Here is a 21797-nt window from a genome sequence, read left to right on the forward strand (position 1 = left end):
GAACAGCGGTGTTGTAAGCAAACGCCACTTGCTTCAGAATCTCATCCCAGTTCGTGTGATCCTTGTTGACCAATTTGGATGTCATTTGATGGAACGTCCTGAACGATCTTTCGGTAGCTCCATTTCCCTTTGAGTGGTGTGGGATGGCCAGATGATGTTTGACGCTAAGAAGCTCACAGAACATCTTGAACGCCTCCGCTTTGAACGCGGGGCCATTGTCAGAGACAATTTCCGTAGGTGTACCAAACTTGAGTACGCATTCCTCCAGAATCGCCCGAGATACCGTGTCAGCAGTCGCATCCTTCAGCGGAATGGCGATCACGTACTTCGAGAACCAACAGATGACGTTCATGTAGTACTTGTTGCCATTGATTGACTCTTTCAGTGGTCCGCACATATCGACTCCAATCTTCTCGAAGATGGTTGAAGTTAGCACGATCGACTGAGGTTCCCGAGTTGATGGATGTGGAATCCTCTTCAGCTGACACTGCACGCACTCTGCTGCCCACTTCAAGAAGTGCATCTTCATGTTAGGCCAGAAGTACCTAACTTGAGCCTTCTGGTGTGACTTTCTCCCGTTGAGATGACCTCCAGATATTGGGTTAGCGTGGAATGACTCGAACACCAGTCGTCGAAGACTCTCAGGTATGACTGTTCTGAGTTTTCCTTGGAATGATACGGTAAGTATCCCTTTGTCGGAGATTACAACTCTGTCTAGCACGTCATTCCACTGCCTTGACAATGAATCAATCGGAGTAGCTGGATGCTTCAAGAAATTCTTGATCATAGAGATCTCCTTATCCTTGTCCTGTTCGTCCAGCAGACTGATCGGATTGCTATCTCCGTGTGCATTGAATGAACTAGCCGGACTTTTGGCTACCATGCAGTATGGAAACTCGACAATGTCTTCCAGTTCCTGCCCTTCCAAAGGCTTCGATTCATCCTTTGCTCTCGACAAGAAGTCAGCTACAGTGTTCTTCTTTCCGTCGATATGAACGATCTCCACATCATATTGTTGAAGTTCAACCAACCATCTAGCCAGCATGTCGTTGACCTTGCTCTTAGCCATCAGAAAACGAAGTGGACGGTGATCTGTGTGAAGAATCACTTTCGATGCGTAGAGATACGGCTTGAACTGGCGCAGAGCAAAAACTATCGCTCCCAGTTCATTCTGAACTGCTGCTCGTTGAGCTTCACATGCCGACAGAGTCCTAGAGACATAAGCTAACGCTTGGTAACTCTTCGGGTCATCAGGAGACGTCTGAGTCAGAACTGCTCCCTGTGCGACAGCACTTGCATCCGTGAAGACGTGGAATTCCCTGTTGTAGTCCGGGAACGCTAACACCGGCTTGCTAGCCAAAGCTTTCTTCAGTGTAGAGACTGCTTTCTGCTGTTCTTCACCCATGACGAACTTTACATCTTTCCTCGTCAGTCTTGTTAACGGTTCAGTTATTTCTGCATAGTTCCTGATGAACTTCCTGAAGAATCCAGTCATTCCAATGAATCGACGCAGCTGTATGATGTTTAACGGCATCGGAGCTTCCAGAATCACCTTGACGTTGGCCTGGTTTGGACTGTAGTTTTCACCATTGATCTCATGTCCCAGAAACACAATGGACGTCCGTACGAATTCGCACTTCTTAGGAGAAGCCTTCAGATTGTACATTCTGAACCTCATCAGAACTTTCCTCAGAGTTGTCATGTGTTCCTCGAACGTTTTGCTGAATATCAGTACATCATCAATGTACAGCATGACGTCATCGTCCATTCCAGCGAGCACGGTTTTCAGGGCTCTTTGAAAGTACGAAGCGGCTGACTTCAAGCCAAATGGAAGATGTGTGTAGGCGTAGACACGTTTCTCAGTGATGAAACCATACTTGTATGACGACTCTTGGTCCAAACGGAGTTGAAGATAACCGTTAGCCATGTCTAGCGACGTGAAGAAACGAGCTTTCCCCACCTTCTCAATGATCGAATCAATCCTTGGAAGAGGATAGTTATCCGGGATTGTGATTTCGTTCAGCTTTCTGAAGTCCAGACAGACTCGCAAAGCGCCATTCTTCTTTCTCACCAACACAATGTTGCTGGTCCAGGGAGTGTTACTTTCCGTGATACGTCCCGATCTCAAAAGTCCATTGATGTGACCTTCCAGCTCCGCCTGATACTTCGCCGGAGTTCTGTACGGTCTTCCTCTGACTGGAACTTCTGTGCTGGTGTAAATATGCACTGGATCAGTTTTTGAACTACCCAAGTCGTAAGCGTTTTTGGAAAACACGTCATGGAACTCATCCAACATAGCTTGAAGTAACGCCTTCTGAGTTTGAGTGATCCCCTCGGCTTTGCTGAGATCGATCTTGAACGTTGGATCCACCTCCTCTTCGTCTCTGGCTGCCACATGTAAAATGGGAAGAGAGGTGGTTGTAGTGTCAAAAACACTGCAACCCCCCAGCAGCATTCCATGCTGGACTGCTTGTAGCGACTTTCAGATTGTTCTCAATCTCGACTGGTTCGTCAGAAACGTTGCTGACCAGAAGTTTGCAAACTTTTGTGGTTACGACAGCTGGTGCCACGAACAATTCATCAGAGGAATCGATAGCAGATTCCACGACCAGAGGAGTATCAGGTGCCAGATTCTCTCCTCGTTCAATCTTGCATTGAATGAAGCATTCCGATCTTGGTTGAATCACTGTTTTCTCAGCAACGAACACGCTGAACTGTTCAGTTCTTGCTCGACCTGTGAGTCTAGCTCCCATTGGCAGAATGTCTTTACCGATTATCACTCTGTGATTGCCATAGTCCATTCTCAGCATTGGTAAACGTGACAGGATGTCATTCCCAAGAATAAAGTCATATTCTCCAGGTGCTGGTTTTGTACTTGGATCCTCAGCGAAATGCACGCGGTGGCAGATTATGGTTGATCCAATCTTGAATGTGATCTCTGCAGATCCAATCATCGGAATCGTGTTGTTTCCGACACCGACCACGGCATTGGTGCTGCTCGGCAAGAGTTTGTAGATCCCAAGAAGCTTGGCGATCGATCTGCTGGCTACCGTAATACTTGCTCCAGTGTCAATCAGTGCAGTACACGACAACGAGTTAGCCTTGACAGCTACCTGAGCGGTGATATACTTAGGTCCCGATTTTGCAGATCCCGAAGCCACATGCTTGACTAGCCCTTCACTTGGATGTTGCAGGATGTAGCATCCTCCCCGGTCAGTTCCATACTGATCGGCTGTCAGCTGATCGTTACGTCCTTTCAGCAAATCGATCTGCTCCGTCAGAGCCTTTATCTTTTCCAGATATTCCATCTCAGTTGCACTTGCCATTGCTTGTTTCACTTGTGGCTGTGATTGACGGTGATTGTCCACTGGGTTCATCTTGTTACCAGACTGTTGATCTCTAGCCTTCTTGAAACATTCTCTTGCGAAGTGTCCCTCCTTTTTACAATAGTGACACATTCCTTTCTTTCTGTAGTTACCGTTTCCTTGGCTATTGTTGGAGCGACTCTGATTGCTTCCACCTTCCTGTGTACTTGAGGAACCATTATTCCAAGGTTTCCTTTGAACACTAGCTGCTATTGCTCTCAGCTCAGCCAACAATTCGCTTTCAGAATTTGTTGGTGGCAACATAGCTTCCACATCGAGCGCTGCTTCCAGAGCCTCACGAGGGTTCTTCGGCTTGTGTAGCTTGACACCCATCTTCATATTGTCCCGTAGACCAAACAAGAAATGCTCGAAAATGCTGTCCTTAGCAGTTTCCGTCGTTGTACTGTTGTGAATCTGTTTCACCAAGCGTGTGATAGCTCTGTAGAATTCTTCAACCGTCTCATCAGGACGCATCTTCCTTGAACGAAGTTGCTCACGATAACGATCACCCATCGCTGGATGTGCGAATCTTTTCTTCAGTTCATCGACCAACTCGTCGAACGTAGCATCATTCTTCTTATCCAGAATTTCCTGTACAGTATCTCTCGCTTCATCGCGAAGATAAGCTAGCAGAAATCTTACTTTATTTCCAGATTTCGTTGCATCCTCTGTCAAGTTGAATCTGTCTTCAAAAGACCGGATGAAAGCATTCAGATCCTCTTTGCTGGATCCACTATACGGCGTGATCTGTGCAGCATCCGCCAATGTAATTGCCATAACACGTGGAAGTGTTTCAGTATTTGAGTCAGGCTCAGTTAAAATGTTTTCAGAATTTCCCTTCTCGTTATCACTAGCCACCGCGTCGGTCTCGCGACCTTCGCATACTGTGGCCGCAATAACAGGGCTCACCTTTACGTCTTCAACGCCAGAAGACCCATCAGGACCATGTTCCTGCTCAGCTCCGATTGTTGTTGCAGGAGCAATGTTCTCAGAGGACTCGTTTGTCAGAGTGCTCTCACGACTCTCCTCCGACACAATCGGTATAGAATCGTCCAGTGTGAACGACTTCACATCTCTCTTCTTCTGTTTCCTCAGCTTCTTCTTGGCACTTTTACTCAGCTTCGAAGCAAGCACAGGTTCCAATTGAACCGACGTCGACGCAGCTGTTGTCGTCGTCTGGATAATATTGTGATTATCAAGGGAACTCCCCTCCTCACGAGATACTGGACTTCCATCGGGTTGTCCCATCAATGCCCCATGCATTGAGTTGACCACTGATTCCAGACCAAACTGTCCTGGTTGCATATCAGATTCAGCTCGCGCTGAATTGTCAACACTTGTCACGATTTCTTCTGCGATTGCAGAAATGTCAATCTCCTTCTCTCCGTCGTAGTAGATGTCTGGTATCTCCATGTGAGACACGTGGATGCCATTGTTATCAGTTGTTGAAACAGGAGTAGACACTCTCGGCTGGTTCTCACTACCAGAGAGATATTGGTTCACAGAAGGGTTTTGGGTTGTTTGGGTGCGAAGCTTGGAGGTTTCAAGAGTATCCGCCGCGTCGGTGTTTCCACCTTCGCACTTGGCGGCCTCTTGAAGCTTCTTCAAATCCTCAGCCAAGATTCCGAGTTGAGAAATCACCTCCGTTTGCTTCTTCTCCACCGCTACTGCTTTGTCGCCAGCTTCCTTCGCTTGTTGTTGCATCAAATTGATGGACCCTTCGATATTCCTCGTCTTTTCAGCAAGGGAATCCTCCAGATGCTCCTTCAGCCAAGTCAGATCGGACGCGATCGCTCTTTTGAGTGCGGAGAAATGTTGCGGCGTGACAGTCGATCGATCCGTGAGTCGATCGGCAGCTGCCACCACTGCCCATGGCGGGCGATTAGCCATTTGTCCACGATTGGACATTGAACGCTTCGATGGTTGTTTCGAATCAGAAATTACCTGAAACGAATAGAAATCCAGCAGCCCATGTGCTGCCGGAAACAGGAGCGAATGGCCTAAGTCGGGTATACGGATAAAATCGATAATTTTAAGGCCGTAGGCAGCGCGTCGGTATTTCTACCTTCGCATGTGCTGCCCCGGTAAACAAGCGACGAAATAAAACACGTGACACGATTAAAACGAAGCTTATAAAACGGGAAGCGCATCCTACGCCAATTTCCCCCACCGGGAATTCAAAACACCTAACACTAACCTACGCGCCAGCGGAAACACTTAATGTAAATTGCGCACTTTACAAGAAGGGGCGGGCGGGAGGGTGTAAACGAAAAGAGAAAACGGGTTATGGTCCCGAGCCAGCTAACAAAATACAAGTAGAAAATGTGGGTGGGAAGCGTGGGTGGGTCTTAAAGTAATTCTTAAAAATGAAAGAAAAACAAACGATGCTGCTACCAGTAAACAACGTATAAGACGCGGGTACATTTAACTACTAGTTTATTAGCGAACTTTAAGTTTACATAATGAGTGTGAAAGGGTGAAAGGTGGATGAAAATCAGTCTCGGGACAAAAACCCCGTAAGAACTGCCTAGATTAAGAGAAACGTCAGCTTATATAGGCATCGAAAAGGGGCGGAGTTAATGGGTGACAATTAGTGGCGCCGAGCCTGTAGAGCGGGATGCGGAGTGTCGTTGTGGCGGCGATGACGAGAGAGCGCCGGCGTTGAAGAGACGGCAGACACGACGACAGCGGGAGGCGAACATTGCAGGCCTAGGAATGGTGGTGACGAGACTGTGAGCGAAAGCGAGCAGTTTCGACCTGAAAATAAGCACTTTGTGTGTGTTAGAAACTCTGATAAATCTTAAGGGCCGGGATAGGCTTAAGGTTTCGACAGAATACCTTACAACATTTACAATGACCTTAACAATTATAACTTCCAGGTGGTCCGGCCACATGCGTTGTATATAAAAGAATGATATTTCTTCCTACATTTTCCCTGTGTTCTGATGACTATAAACCTCAATAGCATTCCCCTATTGTATAATAATTGTCACGATACTGTATTCTAAAATATTCTGAATTGAAATCGTTTGAATTTGATTTCTTTTCATAAGTCTTTAGTCGTATTTTAAATAAATAATCAAATGAATAAATATTCAGCGTGTTTTCTATCTTGCCCATAATTACTAGTCTTTGTTTTATTGCCTAAAACTATGAGAAAGCAGGAATTTTTGGTTTTTTACCTGCAATTCGCACTTCCGGAAGTACTTCCCATTATACGACATGATCATGCATGAATAAAGGAAATGATGCACTCTACAGTGCAAAGTTCCTTCGTTGCGAGACCTCAGCGTTCGGAGAGGTATGCACCTTTAAAGTTACGGTAATTTTAAAACATTATTTTAATTTTTCCAATCTTTTTTTAATTCTTGAATTAAACTTTTAAAACTTTCCCCACAACATTACAATTCGAAACATCTAAAATCCGTTCATCCGTATCGTATCAACTGTCATTTTAACTTCATAAATCCCACCCTGTCATTATCTGTTCATCTCAATTTCCGAAAATCATATTTCATCTCATCGTTTTTCTTCCATTTCTAGTTTATTTTTTCTCTTCATCCGCTTTTCTTCCTATTTTTCCCTAATTTCTTTTCAAGTGAAGATAAAATCCTCCAGGTTGCGCAAGCCATGTGAATAGACTTGAAAGTCTGCCACAAGAACTAATTAAGTTATTACCGCCATCCAAATCCGTCTCACTTCATCAGAATATATCGTCGGTGAAAGTTTCAGTAATTATTGAACTTCTTGTTCTTCATTTGGCAGTTCAATCTGTATTGCTTCATGTTCTTGTTAGTTTCTGTTTCTTCATGAAATTTTCCGTTCTCTAGTTACATTTTCATTTGCAACTTGAACTTCGCAACGCTCAATTAAGAATAAATGAAGAGCGACAAACTCCGTGATGACCCGTCTACTTATCGGTGCGCACACCAATTTGTTCCCTCTTCAACTGACGCAACATACAATAACAATTACTGAAGACTACCGTCATTCCTTTGCTGTTGGTATTATAATCCCTTCCATATATTCCGATGAACTTTCTCCTGGTTAAAAAACGAAAAGTCAGAAATTCGTTTCAATTCTAATCGTAATCGGGTCGCCGGAAGATTCGTTTTCGAAATCTCGGGGAAAGTGCACAAACACCTGATTGTCGACGACAAACGACGTCTTCTGATTTCATGTACCAGGACAATAACAGGGAAGATCGTCGGCACTCGTTCACCGTCACTTCTCCATCTTCTACCTTCAGATGGCCTTGATCGTAATGACGGGCGGGCGGATTGGTGGCCCCGAGTGGGGGTCTCACCGCCGTGTCGACTTTTCGCCTTCGTTTCTTCTTCTTCTTTTGCGGATTATTGGTTTATCTACCTAGTTAGCACAAGGTTACCTTCTTAACTAACCTCGTATCATCGATTCAGTGTGAAAAACAAGACATTCGAAAAACGTTTTTCTATTTTTTCTGTTATAACTGACCTTTTTTCAAAAATTAGTTTTATAGCAACAAATTTTGGAAAATGTTATTCTTTGACATAATAGTGCAACATGTTTTTCCTTCATTTTCTGACTCATTCTGCAAAACTTCTGATGTTTTTGGTATACACAAGTTTGTTTATTTATCTTTTCTGAAGTTTTAAGTAGAAGTCTTTCTTCACTTTTGCTTCTAAAATTCTTCGTTTTCTTCAAAATCAATTTTGATTCTTTCACTACTCTAAACTCCAAGTCATCATTCAGATTTCCTCTTTTCTTTCCAAAAGTTCTCCTAGTACAACTTGTTCATCCTCTTTTCTGGTCGTTGGCTCATTTCCGAAATTGACAAGTCGTCCTCGTTGTATACGAAATCTAAGACCCTCTTCTACTTACGGCTTCACCTCAAAACACATTATCGGCCCATCAATTTTTCTTTTTGCCTTTTCTGTTCTCGCCGTTAAAATTGTCAGGAATGACAAACTTTCCACCCCATCCAAAACCGTTTTGCAAGGTCGGTAAAAGAAACGCCGTTCGAAATCCATTAGCAAACGGATTTATAGTTATTGGCGAGAACGAGGCAGGTAAAGAGAAATAGAGAAACGGAAAGATTATTACATTTTTGAAAGAGATCTGGTTGGATTTAGTACGCGAACTGTTGTGAGGGTGCCGTCCGTCTGTTGGACAGTCCTACGCATCTGCCGCGTGTGTGTATCGCACTACACCCAAAACGACAGGTAACCTGTCTCTTTTTTCTGTTGTGTCCGTTCGTTGACTGGTCATCCGCTACCTCTCCGTCTGTCCTTTTTCTTCTTTCATTTACCTATGTTGTTAGCCTCTTCGTCTATCCACTGTCATATATGGTTTTGACCATATTTGCTCTCCAGCCAGCTCTTCGCGCACACTCTTCTGAGCTGCGTCTCTATGAGATACTGCCTATCCCGTTCATATCTCTCGGTATCCCGCTACCTATGGGAGGAGACCACCCGAGAGTATCTAGTTGAGCTTCTCTCCGTTCATTTCTCTAAGATACTTCTTTCTCAGAGACTATGATTTTCGCGCATCCACTACTGGTTCTTTCTTCCTTTTTTTCCTGTATACCTTTAGCTTCTCAATGCTTCTCACAATCGTCACTAAGCTTGTTCAAAACCTCATCCAATTTGCTAACCCATTTGCAAAAACCAAGAAGTGGACGTTCGAAAAACTTTTTTTTTCTTGGATGGCTTTTTGAAGTCTCCCGCCGTTTCAATTCCACCCATATCCTAGCTTTTCTACAGTTTCTTTTCAATTTTACGCGGATTAGTGGATCGGACTTATTACCAATTGATTTCTCATAGTAAAAAGGAACAGAAATAGAAAGCCCTTCTCCTCTCGGGCTAATCTTCACTGCGGAAAGTTTCATACATTTTCATCAGATTCCCTTGCATCTAGACGATACATCTGGTTACTAGTCGCCTTTTCGCCTCGTTTTTCCTCCAGACGATAATGATCTGGCTATCGGGGCGCGCGACGCTCTCGGTGACTTACTTTCCGAGAATACGTGTCCGCTTCTTAGTTTGCTTCTTCTTCATTTTCTCTCCAACCATTTTTATGTGTAGTCACCCAGCGTCCCTTTTTCATGGCCTTCTTCAAAAATCTTCGTGGGACGTGTCTCTTTGGGTTATTCAAATTTTTCATCGAGCACAAAACAGCACCAGTAAGCACAGCTGCGACGGCGAAAACGACGTACTTTTGTCAAAGAAAAACTCGAAGAAAGAGTGTGGGAGGCAAGAATAATGAACGGCCAGTGTTCCCTCCATCTCGTTTCGACCTTGTCTCGTTTCGTTCAACCCATTTTCCTTCTTTCTATGTACTCTTTTTCAAATTTTATGAGCTTTTCGAATTATATTCGTACTCACTCTGATTCGTTGGGAACCTATATGTTTATGAGTTCATTCAGGAAATCACGGAGATGTTGTATAGTTGGCATATTCTAAGGTTTTCTTCCTTTTATGAACATTCGATTAATCCCAAATTCTCAAAATTACCGTATACATTATACTAGGTTCCTAGTCACCAGCCAGATGTTCTTTCTTTTCTCTACATCTTCTTGTTTTTATTCCGGAACGTCTTCTCCTATCTTCTGTTTCTTCTCCTTCCATCTCCTCATTTAGCATAATTCGAAATGCCTAACTTCAACATGCTTGTAAAAACTGAATGAACTCCTTGAGGAGCGTGTGAAGTGTCCGATGATTGTCGTCGTCTTCATCTTCTCTTCGACAATTCCCATGATGATCGTTTGCGCGCCTTATACAACAAGCCCTTCATGTTTTGTGCCCTTTGTGCCGAAATCCCAAAAATCCGAGTAGTAAAGTTGCTATGACGAACATTTTTACATTGTCATGCTCAATCCTCGTACCACCCAGCGCTTTCCACAATGACAAAGTTGAAATTAAAGAGGCATTACGTCTAAAAACGGAAAAGGGCGACGCAATCATAATTGCCAAACCCTTTTGATGTTCCGCCGACTCATCATACCTTCCCACACTATCCGTTTTGTCTCTATACTTGATCTCGGTTTTGATTCAACAGAGCACTCAACAAAGGTCAATTCTACCTCTTCTCTCCCTCATTTCCATGCCATTCTTCCTCTTTTCCGACACCTGAGACGGAAATGAACGTTCGAGTAGACCATTCGTTCGCAATATTGGAGTCCGTTTTCACACCTCTGACGCATTCTATTTTCTTCTCTAGAACGGTCTATTGTCTCTTGTTCCACGTCATTTCCGTATGGATTTAGGCAGTTTTTTTTTTTACAGATTCTAATATTTCAAATCTAAATTCTCTACTAAAATATATTTCTTTCTTTTCTCCCTCGGATCGTATCGTGTAGACTATATACAGCTTCCAGAAATTCTTTGTCTGCCACGTCATATCCGCCAGTTTCCCTCCCCCCTTTTCTTGTGTTGTTCGTTCTGGGTCATTACCGTTTGCTTTCTTATTCTTCCCATTCCCTTTGTCACATTCGTTTATGCAGTTGCAAGTTTTGGAGTTTTTGAAGAATCGTTCCGGATAAGATAATAGAAAAACACAATTTGTAAATTTTGCCCGCTATCTTATCTTTCGGCTTTCTTTTTATTTCAGTTTGAAACAGCACCAGCTCTTCTTTTCTTCTTCCTTTGAGGTATTCTTCGCTTTTTCATGATATCAGTCTATTCTTTCTTTTTCTATTCGACCGCCTTTACCTCCAAATGGTAAACAAAGGATGGTGTTATCGGGGCGCCGGTGTGCATTTCAACACTCGCTTTCTTTCTTTTCTTCTCGTTTTCTTCTTCGTCCTCATTCGAAACCTCAGAATCTGATTCCTATATGAAGGTGACCTCTCCCATTAGAGCTCTCATTTGAATACATTAATTTCATTCATGATCCTCCCCATTTGCCACTTGAACGGGTGATGCTACCACATGGTCATCCTGTCTCCCACCTCCTTCTCAAACCCCGCCCACTCTTTTTCACTCCCTCTGCGTCTTACTCTCGTTAGTCATACTTTCTCTTATCTGTACAATGTACTACCGATACTAATCAACACATCAAAATGGATTTCCGCTCGACATTACCTACCAGAATGCATAATAACGACCTCTCTGGTATAGATCATATAGACATCTCAAATGTTCCTCAAACGCTCCTTCCGTATCATTTCTCACTTTTTTCTCCTATTACCACCACCTACTCAAATGTAATCGCAATTGGGGCCCAGAAAGCAGATATTATACATATAAGAGGGGACAAAAAAGTGAGAAGTGGGAATTGTCGTCTTCTACTTTCGGTGTCTGTATGTTTCTTCTGCTTCTTCTCCTTTTTCTTTCCTTCACCGTCATGAGTGTCTGAATGGGAAAAGGCGCCAATTTGGTATATTCTCCTCCGATTTATTCCTGATTATATAGTACTTTTCACATCCGTTCATTTTATTTTTTTGCTGTGTCAAATTCTGCTTTGAACTTTTCACAAAATTCTAATTTTTCAGTTAATCGTGTCGTCGAACGCGAAAAAGAAAGAGACGACTATAATATCAAGGAAAAGTCCACATGGAGGAACGATGAGGTGCCGCTTTCTGCTGCTCCTGTGTACCACCTCGGTACTGTGGTCCGTGGCGTCCACACAATTAGTATTAGGAAAACCTCCGATCTTTCAAGATGGTGGCTCTGTCGAACAGAAAGTTGCTGTTGAAGGTATGTATTTCCATTATTTCAAACTGTCATTTGACTCATTTCCAGGCGAGATTATACGATTGAAATGTGACGATGCCGAGCTCGCGGAGCAATACGAATGGAGAGTCAATGATGCGTCTGGCGAGTTGATTGCCACATCACGATTCGCAGAAGTGACGGTTTCACGAGCGAACGACCATCAAAAGTATCGATGCGTAGCGAGGAACACTGTTGGTGCCGCTATTTCTCCACCATCTATGGTTCGATCCAAGTGTAAGTCGTTCTGCTTTTTTTCTAATCATTTCCGCTTTTCTCTCGCTTGTCTCCTGACTCATTTGACCTGATTGAAAGCGAGCGTTCCGTTGCGCTTCTTGATTACTAATACTTTCTCTTCTCCTCAAAAGATCATCTTGTTAGTTAGTGCCGCTGAGAGTCTGTTGGCTGCTACTGTTAGTACGACATGACACATAAGATTTGTTACAAAAACTAGTAAGCCCACAACTAAGACTGCCGGAAAATGACCAATTTTGGTGAGGTGTCAGGTTTCGAATACGAAGAAGAAAGAGAGTGACCAGGTCTTTCTGCTGTTGTATATGTTTCCCAAACACCTAGAATATATGTTTGCTCGATCAACACAAATACATAATAAAGGGCTCATTGGGTGTAAAAAGAAAGTGAGGAAATAGAAAATAGAATGAAAGAAAAGTTAGATGAAGGGCCGAGGGAAGATGTGAAGCCATTCGGAAACACAAAAACAAGCATCTGGAGTCTCTTTTACGACCAGTAACAGGTGCTGTGTAAACCGCTAAGAACCTAACATATTATTAAACTTCCTAAACTTATATCATCATGTCCCCTCGTAAACAGTCGTGTCATTGATCTGAACATCAAGCAGATGTGTTCACATGATTTATGAGGCGCCAATAGATGAGACTGTCATTATGCTCTTTTCCGTTCGCCGCCGCGCAGCACCACTTTACGAGCATGCTCACTACACACCTCAGTGAAGATGGGTTTCGGCACTATTCACTCTCTTGTGCTCCAAAAAGTGTTTATGACAGTTTGTGAATAGTGAAAGCAGGCCTGGCGGCACAATTTGCTTTGCGCAAGGAAGACGGAGAGGATCGCCAACGCCTCGGCTCACTTTGCCCCATATAATCAGCTTCTCATGTTCGAATTGAGCAAACTGTTGGGAATGCGCACTAGCCGGCCGGTTTGAGTATGAAAAAGAGAAGGTGCTAGGAAAAGAAACAAGAGAAAAAAATGAAGAGCAGGGAGGTAGAGTAGGTCGCAGCAGGGGGTCAAAAGTGACAATAGAGGGTCATATTAATATCAATAATACAATCATATTATGTTTGTTATTTACAGATCTGGATGATTTCGATTCGTCAGATGAATCTGTTCAATATGAAGTCACAACAGGAATCGGCCGTTACTTTGTTCTTCGGACTCCACGTCTCATCTCATCTCGAAATCTGGATATATCGTATTCATGGATTAAAGATGATTCTAATCAAGTGAGTTTTTCATATTCTTCTTTTCCGCAAAAAATAGAAAATTCTTCGTGAAGTTTTGCGAGTTCGAGAGTAGTATGAGCTCAACAAGCTTGTGCCCCCACTCAAGTACCCTGTTTGTATATTTATTTGAATTGTTGTAGGTCACTCCGGACGGAACGCACTTTGTGACCGCAAATGGGGATCTTGTAGTGACCGGTGTGAAACGAGAGGATTTTGGCACATATAAATTGATGGCGAGCAGTGATGATCTGCAAGAAATCGTCTCCAAGGAATATGTTGTCAAGGATAATGGAATGACGTGAGTGTTGGATCCATGAAAAATCGGATATTTATAATTTACGAAATTTGTAGGCCCTCACTCCAAAACATCTTCTCAATTATCTACTTTTCACCGGAACGGACCATCATAGAATCTTCTCTGCCACACGACGAAGTATTCGATTGTGTTACTTCATTCGGTATCCAAGATGATGTTAAGATTCGTTGGTTTCTGAATGGACAACCAATCAGTGGCTCGGAAGTCGGAATTACAACAACAATGAACAATCGAAGACTTGTTATCTCGAATCCATCTGGATTCACACGTGGAGAACACAAACTAGAATGTCGAGCTGAAGCAGCAATGGGAAGGACTTCCGATCAGAATTCAACATATCTGACATTTATCAGTCGTCCAGTACTCAAAGATCTACCGAATGAAGTTCAGAAATCAGTTGGATCCAGTCTGAGTCTAAAGTGTGCTGTGAAGAAGAAGAGTTCATTGGATATCAAGTGGTACAAGAACGGATTAATGGTAAGTCTCACAGTAGGGTGCTGCACATACTTGAGAAATTTTTAATACCCCCACTCCTCTTATTGAACTGAGTTATGTAATATTAGAGTAGGTTGTACATATGTTATGAGTGTTTGAGATTATGCTGTTCAGGAACCATTTCTAAGAAGATTAACACAGTATTATGACATGGTGTAGTACTCGGTTTGAGATGCTTGTTCTGGTCAATATAGAGTTTTTTTATGGAGGGAATAGCTTCCTCATTCTATCGACGCCCATCCAATTATCTACTTTTCGTCTTCTTGTTTCTCCTCCTCCAATCCATGCCGAAAATCATCCTCTTCTCGTCATTGTTTTCTCCTTCTTCATCGTCGTACTAATTGTGCTGGATTACGTACTCGAAGCCAGTTTCCGGAATTCACGGGACAAGGTCAGATGAAGAATCGAGATTATGAAGGCGTTAGAGAGAATGAAATGCCGAATTTTTTGTTGTTTAGTTGACAGAATAAGAAGTTGGAGTGAAATAGAAAAGAGAGACAAACAAGCACTTGATGAGACCATATGTTATAATTATACAAAGGAAAGAGAGGGACTGCACCAGATTGTCACCACTCTCTGACTGAATTCAAAATTGCCCTCTTGAACATTTAAAAGTAGTATTTTGAACACACGTTTACTGGATGAGAAGGGAGAAAATGTAAACCAGAGTGTTATCAGCTTAGAATGCGCAGTTAGGGATTTACCGCATTCTTACCATATCTTTTCCAGATGAATACGCAACGAGGAAAACTGGCAATCGACCGAATCAAACAAGAAGATTTTGGGTTGTATCAATGCGAAGCGAGTAACGAAGCAGGTGCCGATATGAGTAGTGTATGGGTCAAAGAAGGTGATGGGAATGATACGGTTGCTGTATCGATGTCAGAAGATGGACGTTCTCTTGAGGAAGAAATCAGTATGGAGACACCGCCACCAAGGAAACTGAAATTTTTCGATAGTTCGAAAAGCCAAGAACAACTATTCCCATTCACATCAGATATTGAGCCATTACAAAAATTGACAAAGACTCCTAAGGATGTGACTGTACCTTCTGGAACTGATAAGATCACATTGGAATGTACTGCTGCTGGAACTCCAACTCCACACGTCATCTGGCTTCTAAATGGACATGAAATTCAGACAGATAGTGTGAAGTATGATCTATTTGCCGGTGGACTCACTATTCATGACGTTCGGAAATCAGATGAAGGAGAATATACTTGTGAAATTAGTGGAAGTGATGTGAAGTCGTCTGCAAATGTACAAGTGAGCGGTGATTCGTTGATTGAATACGGACCAGCTGATCAGAAGAGTTTGATTGGAACAAATGTTGAATTCTCATGCGAAGTTGCGAAGGAATATACAAGAAAAGCAACTGTCGAATGGTATTTGAATGATGCATTGCTGCCGGTCAACGGAAATTCGGGTCTGAGAATCTCTAGAAATCGTAAGGGAAGTCTTATCATTCGTCAAGTTGGTCCAGATAACACTGGAGAGTATAGATGTCGAGTAACAGTTGATGGACGTGAAGAAAATGCCAGCGCAATGCTTCAAATCATCGGTAAGCTGTGTTTTATTATAATTCGAAATTATTCTTAATAGTGTTTACTATCATGTTATCAAACTGTTTCATTTCAGAAAAACCTGCAATGCCTGAACGTGTTCGTGCTGAGCTTCACAACGAGACGATGCCAGCGAAAGTACGAGTTCGATGGAATGAAGGGTTCGATGGAAACGAACCAATCATCAAGCATGCTATCGAAATTCGAACAATGGGACCAACTGGGTTATGGAGTGATTGGACAACAGCCATAGATAATATTCCAAAAGATGATGGAAAACCGTGTTGTTGGGCGGATATAGAAGATTTGAGACCATCTTCTACTGCTGAATTCCGAGTTGTTGCTTCTAATAAGCATGGTCCAGGAAAACCATCATTACCATCATCAAGTGTTACAATGCCGCAACAACCACCATCTGCCGCACCGAGAAATGTTGCGGCTTCTGCAAGATCTCCTCATAGTGTAATGGTTCAATGGCAACAGCCAAAAGAGGAGATGGATAGTGGAGATGTTCTCGGATACGTAGTACGATACAGGTTAGCTGGATACAGTTCTTTGACGTGGAATGAGAAGAATCTGACGACAAAAGATGCACGAAATACATTGGTTGATGAGTTAATTACATGGAGAGAATATGAGATTCAAGTGGCCGCTTATAACAAGAGAGGACTCGGAGTCTTCAGTGAAAGTATAGAAGTAACAACGGCAGAAGGAAGTGAGTTCATCTTTTAGCGAAGTTAATCAAGTATAAGTAATAAATATTTCAGGACCAACACAAGCTCCCAAGAACGTACGAGTGAAAGTACTCAACTCAACAGCAGTTGCAGTTGAATTCACTGCACCAGAACAACAAAGAATACCTGGAGTGAATCTTGGATATAAAGTTCAGTTCTGGAAAGGAGAACCAGAGAAAGGAGAACTTCACAAGCAAGTTATTCTTGATCCGGATAGACGCCAACTCAGCACAGTTGTGAATGAACTGGAGAAATTCGGGCATTACAATCTAACCGTTCTTTGTTTCACTACTCCTGGAGATGGTCCAAAAAGTAATATTATGAAAGTTGTTACGGAAGAGGATACTCCAGAAGTTGTCGATGAATTGAGTATTGCTGAAGTAATGTATAACGGAGCAGTTCTCACATGGAATCCTCCATTGAAACAGAACGGAGTGGTTACCAAATACACTATTCGTCACTGGGCATCAAGTTCTCCAGATGTCAAAACGAAACACGAAGTTGATGGAGCAACCACTAATTTCACAATTGATGGTCTCCAGCCGTCCACTAGATACGGCGTTGATGTGATGGCTTCGACGAAGAAAGGAGATGGACCAGTTGAAGAAACAAAGTTTGAAAGTGGAGTACCTCCTGAGTTACCTGGAAGGCCATCAATGCTTTCAATTGGTGATATCTCTGCAACAACAGTTCAACTTCATTTCACTCCTGGATTCGATGGACATACTGCTATTCGTCAGTGGATAGTTGAAGGGAAAATGGCTGACTCGAGTGTTTTTGCACATATTTTCAATGTCAGTTCTCCAAAAGCTAGATCTATCATTGTGACTGGACTTCGGCCGTTTACTCAATATCAGTTGAGACTGATTGCTGAAAATGTGAAAGGACGAGGAGCACCATCAGAGCCATCGAGAACTTTTGAAACACTTCAAACAAATCCAGAAACTCCAAGTCAACGTCTGTTCGCTGAGCCAGTGTCTGCAACTTCTATTTCTGTATCATGGACACCACTTCTTGCTACACATTGGAATGGTCAACCGAAAGGATATCTGATTGTTTACAGAGAAATCGATGAAGAGAATTGGGTAAGTTTTTGGCAGAAATTATAATTTTTATCTATTGAATTTGCAGAAAGAAGTTCGAACACCTGCTCTTCGTTCCAGTGAGCACACAGTCACAGATCTTCGTCCTTTCACGACATATGAAGTTAACGTCTTCTCCGAAAATGTCTTCGGAAGAAGTCTTCCTACAGATGCAGTCAAGGCGAGAACATACGAGAGTGTTCCTTCAGGATCACCAAGAAATATCGTGGTAACTGCCGAAGGATCAAAATCTGCAATCGTGAAATGGGATCCTGTTGCTGAATTATCAACTAATGGAGATGTAATTGGATATAAGATACGAGTTGTGCCAGAAAGAGATTCTCTGATGGCTGACGAAACTAAAGAAATTGATGTCCCAGGACAAGCAACGCTCATGACAAAATTATCGAATCTCCGCCCATTCACCAGTTATCACGTCTTCATGTCTGCGTACACGATTGTTGGAAATGGACCGGAAAACTCTACTCCAGTCTTATTCGAGACTATGGAAGACGTTCCGGCTCCCCCAGAATCATTCCAATGTTCATATATCAGTGAGCAAGAAGTTAGAATGAAATGGCTTCCTCCTGGATCTCCAAATGGAAAGATTTCGGTAACTTACTTATTTGCTATTTTTTAAATAATTTTATATTTTCAGAACTACATCATTTCGTATTGGAAATCCCACGAACCGAGATCAATGGCTATCGATTCTACACTTGTTGGGAATTTATTGATGTTCGCAGCGATGAGTTTGAATCCGAATACGCAGTATACTTTTGCTATCAAAGCAAGAAATGTCAAAGGAGAAAGTGAAGAGGCACTTGCTGACGTCATGACATCATCAGTACGACTTCCGGTTCGAAATGCTCCTTCGCCTGTTCGGGATACTCAATCACAACATCTTGCCTCGGAAATCACAATCAGATGGGATGAATCACTTCCAAGGAAATTAACAGAAGACGCAGAGAGTCCAGTGCGTGCAGTTCAAGTATCCTATCAGAAAACGAATGAAGACGAATGGGTTACTTTGGAAAAGAAGTTCGACTACTCGAAACGACGTGCTGTTATAAAACATTTGTCACCGAACTCAATGTTCCGATTCCGAATTCGTTTCATCGGAGACTTCCTTGAATCCTCCTGGTCGCCAGAATCCGAATGGATGAGAACTCTTCCATCAGCTCCGTTTGCTCAACCAATCTCTTTGAAAGCCACTCCATATGATCGGAATAGTGTTCAATTAGAATGGGTAGTCCCTCATAAATCAACATGGAATAGTGCTGCAATCGGATACCGAATTCATTATCGAGAGTATCCATCGAACGAAACTTGGCAAATGGAAGAAATCCCAGTGCACGATCCACATGAGGAAAAAGAAGAGAAGGTGTTGGCGAAACTAGATAGTTTCCGACATTATATTCTTCGGATGCGATTGTTCAACTCAGAAGGCGAAGGACCGTTTTCAGCCCCTGTCTTTGTGTATGTAGGATATTCAATTCCAAAACGAAACCTTACAAATATCATCACTGAACCATTATCTTCATCTTCGATTCGTGTGAAATGGGATGCTTGGCCAAAGGAGGACAGTGGAACAATCACTTCTTTCAAAGTACGATATGTTCCAGTCGCTTCTGTCCTATCGTCTGTCAGTAGTGAGGAAGAAGTGATGATTGTCGATACGAATGAATGCACATTAAACGACCTGCGTAAATTCACCGAATATCAAATATCTGTTTCTCCATATAATCGTGCCGGTGAAGGAAAAATGTCACAAGTTCGTGAAAAGACGTTGGAAGACAAACCAGGACCAGTTGGAACTCTCCGATTTAGTGATGTTCTTATGGATTCTGTCAAAGTTTCTTGGGATGAACCAGCTCAACCGAATGGTATTGTTACTGGTTACATTGTCAATTACAAGGGATATCGAATGCAAGAAGAATTCAAAAATGAAGATCAACAAAGAGCCTCACGGAACTATTTTGATACTCATGGGCTTGCTGAAGGCGTCACCTACTTCTTTAGTGTGTGGGCTGAAACATCTGCTGGTAAAGGAGAACAGCGATCAGCGAATGTAACTATCGGACCAAGTAAAGAAGGACCACCGCCTCCAAGCAAACCGCAAATTACATCAGGTCAAAGTTATGTGACTTTGAGTTGGAATGATGTTGCAAATTCTGATGAAATCGTCGGGCATCTTCTACAAGCGAAACGTGTTTCAGTTGCAGAAGAAACTGAACATGGATATGTATCCCAACGTCCACGGAGAAACGAAATCAAAGGTGCCAAAAGCGCTGCTCAAACTGCCGCTGCTTCAACCTCTAATCGTCCGACTCATCCCATCGGAGAATGGATTACATTACGACCAACTGACGGCAAGAGTGAAAAGGAACAAGTATCTTATAGAGAACTTCAACCATCAAGTTTCTATGTTTTCCGTGTATTTACACGAAATGTTAGAGGTGAGTTATTCGGTCACTGGTAGAGTTTTTCAATTGAATATTTTCAGGAATCGGAATGGCCAGTCCAGAAACAGAACAGTTGTTTGTACCCGAATCCATTCCGGATGATCCATTCTACACAACATGGTGGTTCATGGCTCTGGTTGCAATGGCTGCTTTCGTGTTGATTGTGATTATAGTTGCAATTTTATGTGTCACTGGAAGTTCAGCGAAATATCGTCGGGAAAAGCGATCTAGATCGATCGATAGTCTTCAATTGGCAGATGGAAACTTCGCATCATTCCAATTGAAGGGAACATCTGCTGCTAATATGACCAGAAGTCGTGAACTTCCAACTCGACCTGGCACTACGCAATCATGGCTTTCTGATCAATCTCGAGAACCGCCGGCATATGGAAGCGTTCACGGAGATGGACGTAACAGTGCCGGAGTCATGAATATGTATGGACTGGCTACTGATGTTATCCCTCCACTTCCGAACTCTGGACCGCCACATACGAATATGGAAGCAATGCAGAAACTTAGTGCTCTTGTTGGAAGAGATATCCGAAGTCAGAATACAGCATATGTCACTCCATCGACTAGGGGATCTGATAATGGTCGGAATGAATATATGCCAACAAGATCAGACCTGTACGCAACAAGATCAGATTACGGTCGTGTTGAGTACAGGGGGCATATTCCATCGTCATCAGGTGGCTCACAACCACAAGGAAGTCCACAGCAACCGCCAGAGGCGTATGACTCATTTGACGAAGAGGAAGACGTGGATGATGATACTGTGATTCGTGGAGATCGAACGATGACAGATGGAGCTGATGACATAGCAAGGCACTATGGATCAACTGATCAATACAGAGATACTTGGAGGAAGGTTCGAGATACTGATATGGTCAGAGGTGAGTACAGAACCAGTTTCATTAGCCTCATTATCTGAAATTTTATGCTCACTTTCCATTTTTCAGCACCAATTCTAATCGGTCAACCAAGTAGTGCAGCTGGTCGATCTTCAACAACCGACAGCACAAGTGAAGGTCCTTGGGCAAATCCCTCGAATCCCAGTTTGACAGCCGGGTTCTCCAGTTTCGTCTAGCCACTTTTCACTCATTTTTTCTCTTTTTTACCTTATTCTTTTTTGTAGATGTACATAGATCTGTGACCTGTTTCCATTTCTGTCTCATTGTCGATGTTCAAAATCTTGCCTTCCTGTTTTTTTTTCTCAAAACGTTTGTAATTTTGTCACTATATTCTGTACCATTCAGTGTTTCTGCCCCCTTCTCATCCCATTATTACCGGTGATTCAATAACCGAAGCTATCGATATATTATCCCTCCTAAAAACTTATTTCTTTCTTTCCTTTTGATGAACGGGTTACTGTAATGAGTTTTTCCTCTGTTTTCCCCCACCCCTTTAGAATCTCGTGTATTCGTTTTTGATATTTTGAAAATATTCTTCTGTAGCAGCAAGAATAAACTTAATTGATTTAAATAATCAAATCTAAAAACAATATTTCGATCATCTGGCAGGAATAATACAGTTACCATTTGAGGAATAGAGAGGAGAGACTATACAGTACTTCCAGACTTTTCTTCTCGATTGTTATACTCTGAGCT

General features: G+C 42.6%; 2 protein-coding genes across 2 annotated transcripts; one reads left to right on the forward strand and one right to left on the reverse strand.

Annotated features, from left to right (window-relative positions):
• Positions 1–5941: 5941 nt before the first annotated feature.
• Positions 5942–6259, reverse strand: GCK72_014788 (uncharacterized protein; the record flags this gene model as incomplete). The annotated part of the gene is made up of 2 exons (XM_053730463.1): positions 5942–6122; positions 6204–6259. The coding sequence occupies 2 exons, from the start codon at positions 6257–6259 to the stop codon at positions 5942–5944; spliced, it is 237 nt and encodes a 78-aa protein (XP_053585235.1).
• A 5648-nt stretch (positions 6260–11907) lies between these two features.
• Positions 11908–21277, forward strand: GCK72_014789 (uncharacterized protein; the record flags this gene model as incomplete). Its single annotated transcript, XM_053730464.1, has 12 exons — positions 11908–12040; positions 12086–12292; positions 13388–13536; positions 13677–13834; positions 13888–14329; positions 15077–15908; positions 15986–16624; positions 16677–17728; positions 17775–18338; positions 18384–20184; positions 20232–21083; positions 21150–21277. 12 exons carry the CDS (start codon positions 11908–11910, stop codon positions 21275–21277), a joined length of 6957 nt encoding a protein of 2318 aa, XP_053585236.1.
• Positions 21278–21797: the final 520 nt, after the last annotated feature.

This window comes from Caenorhabditis remanei, chromosome IV (genome assembly GCF_010183535.1).
Source record: "Caenorhabditis remanei strain PX506 chromosome IV, whole genome shotgun sequence".
NCBI lineage: Eukaryota > Metazoa > Nematoda > Chromadorea > Rhabditida > Rhabditidae > Caenorhabditis > Caenorhabditis remanei.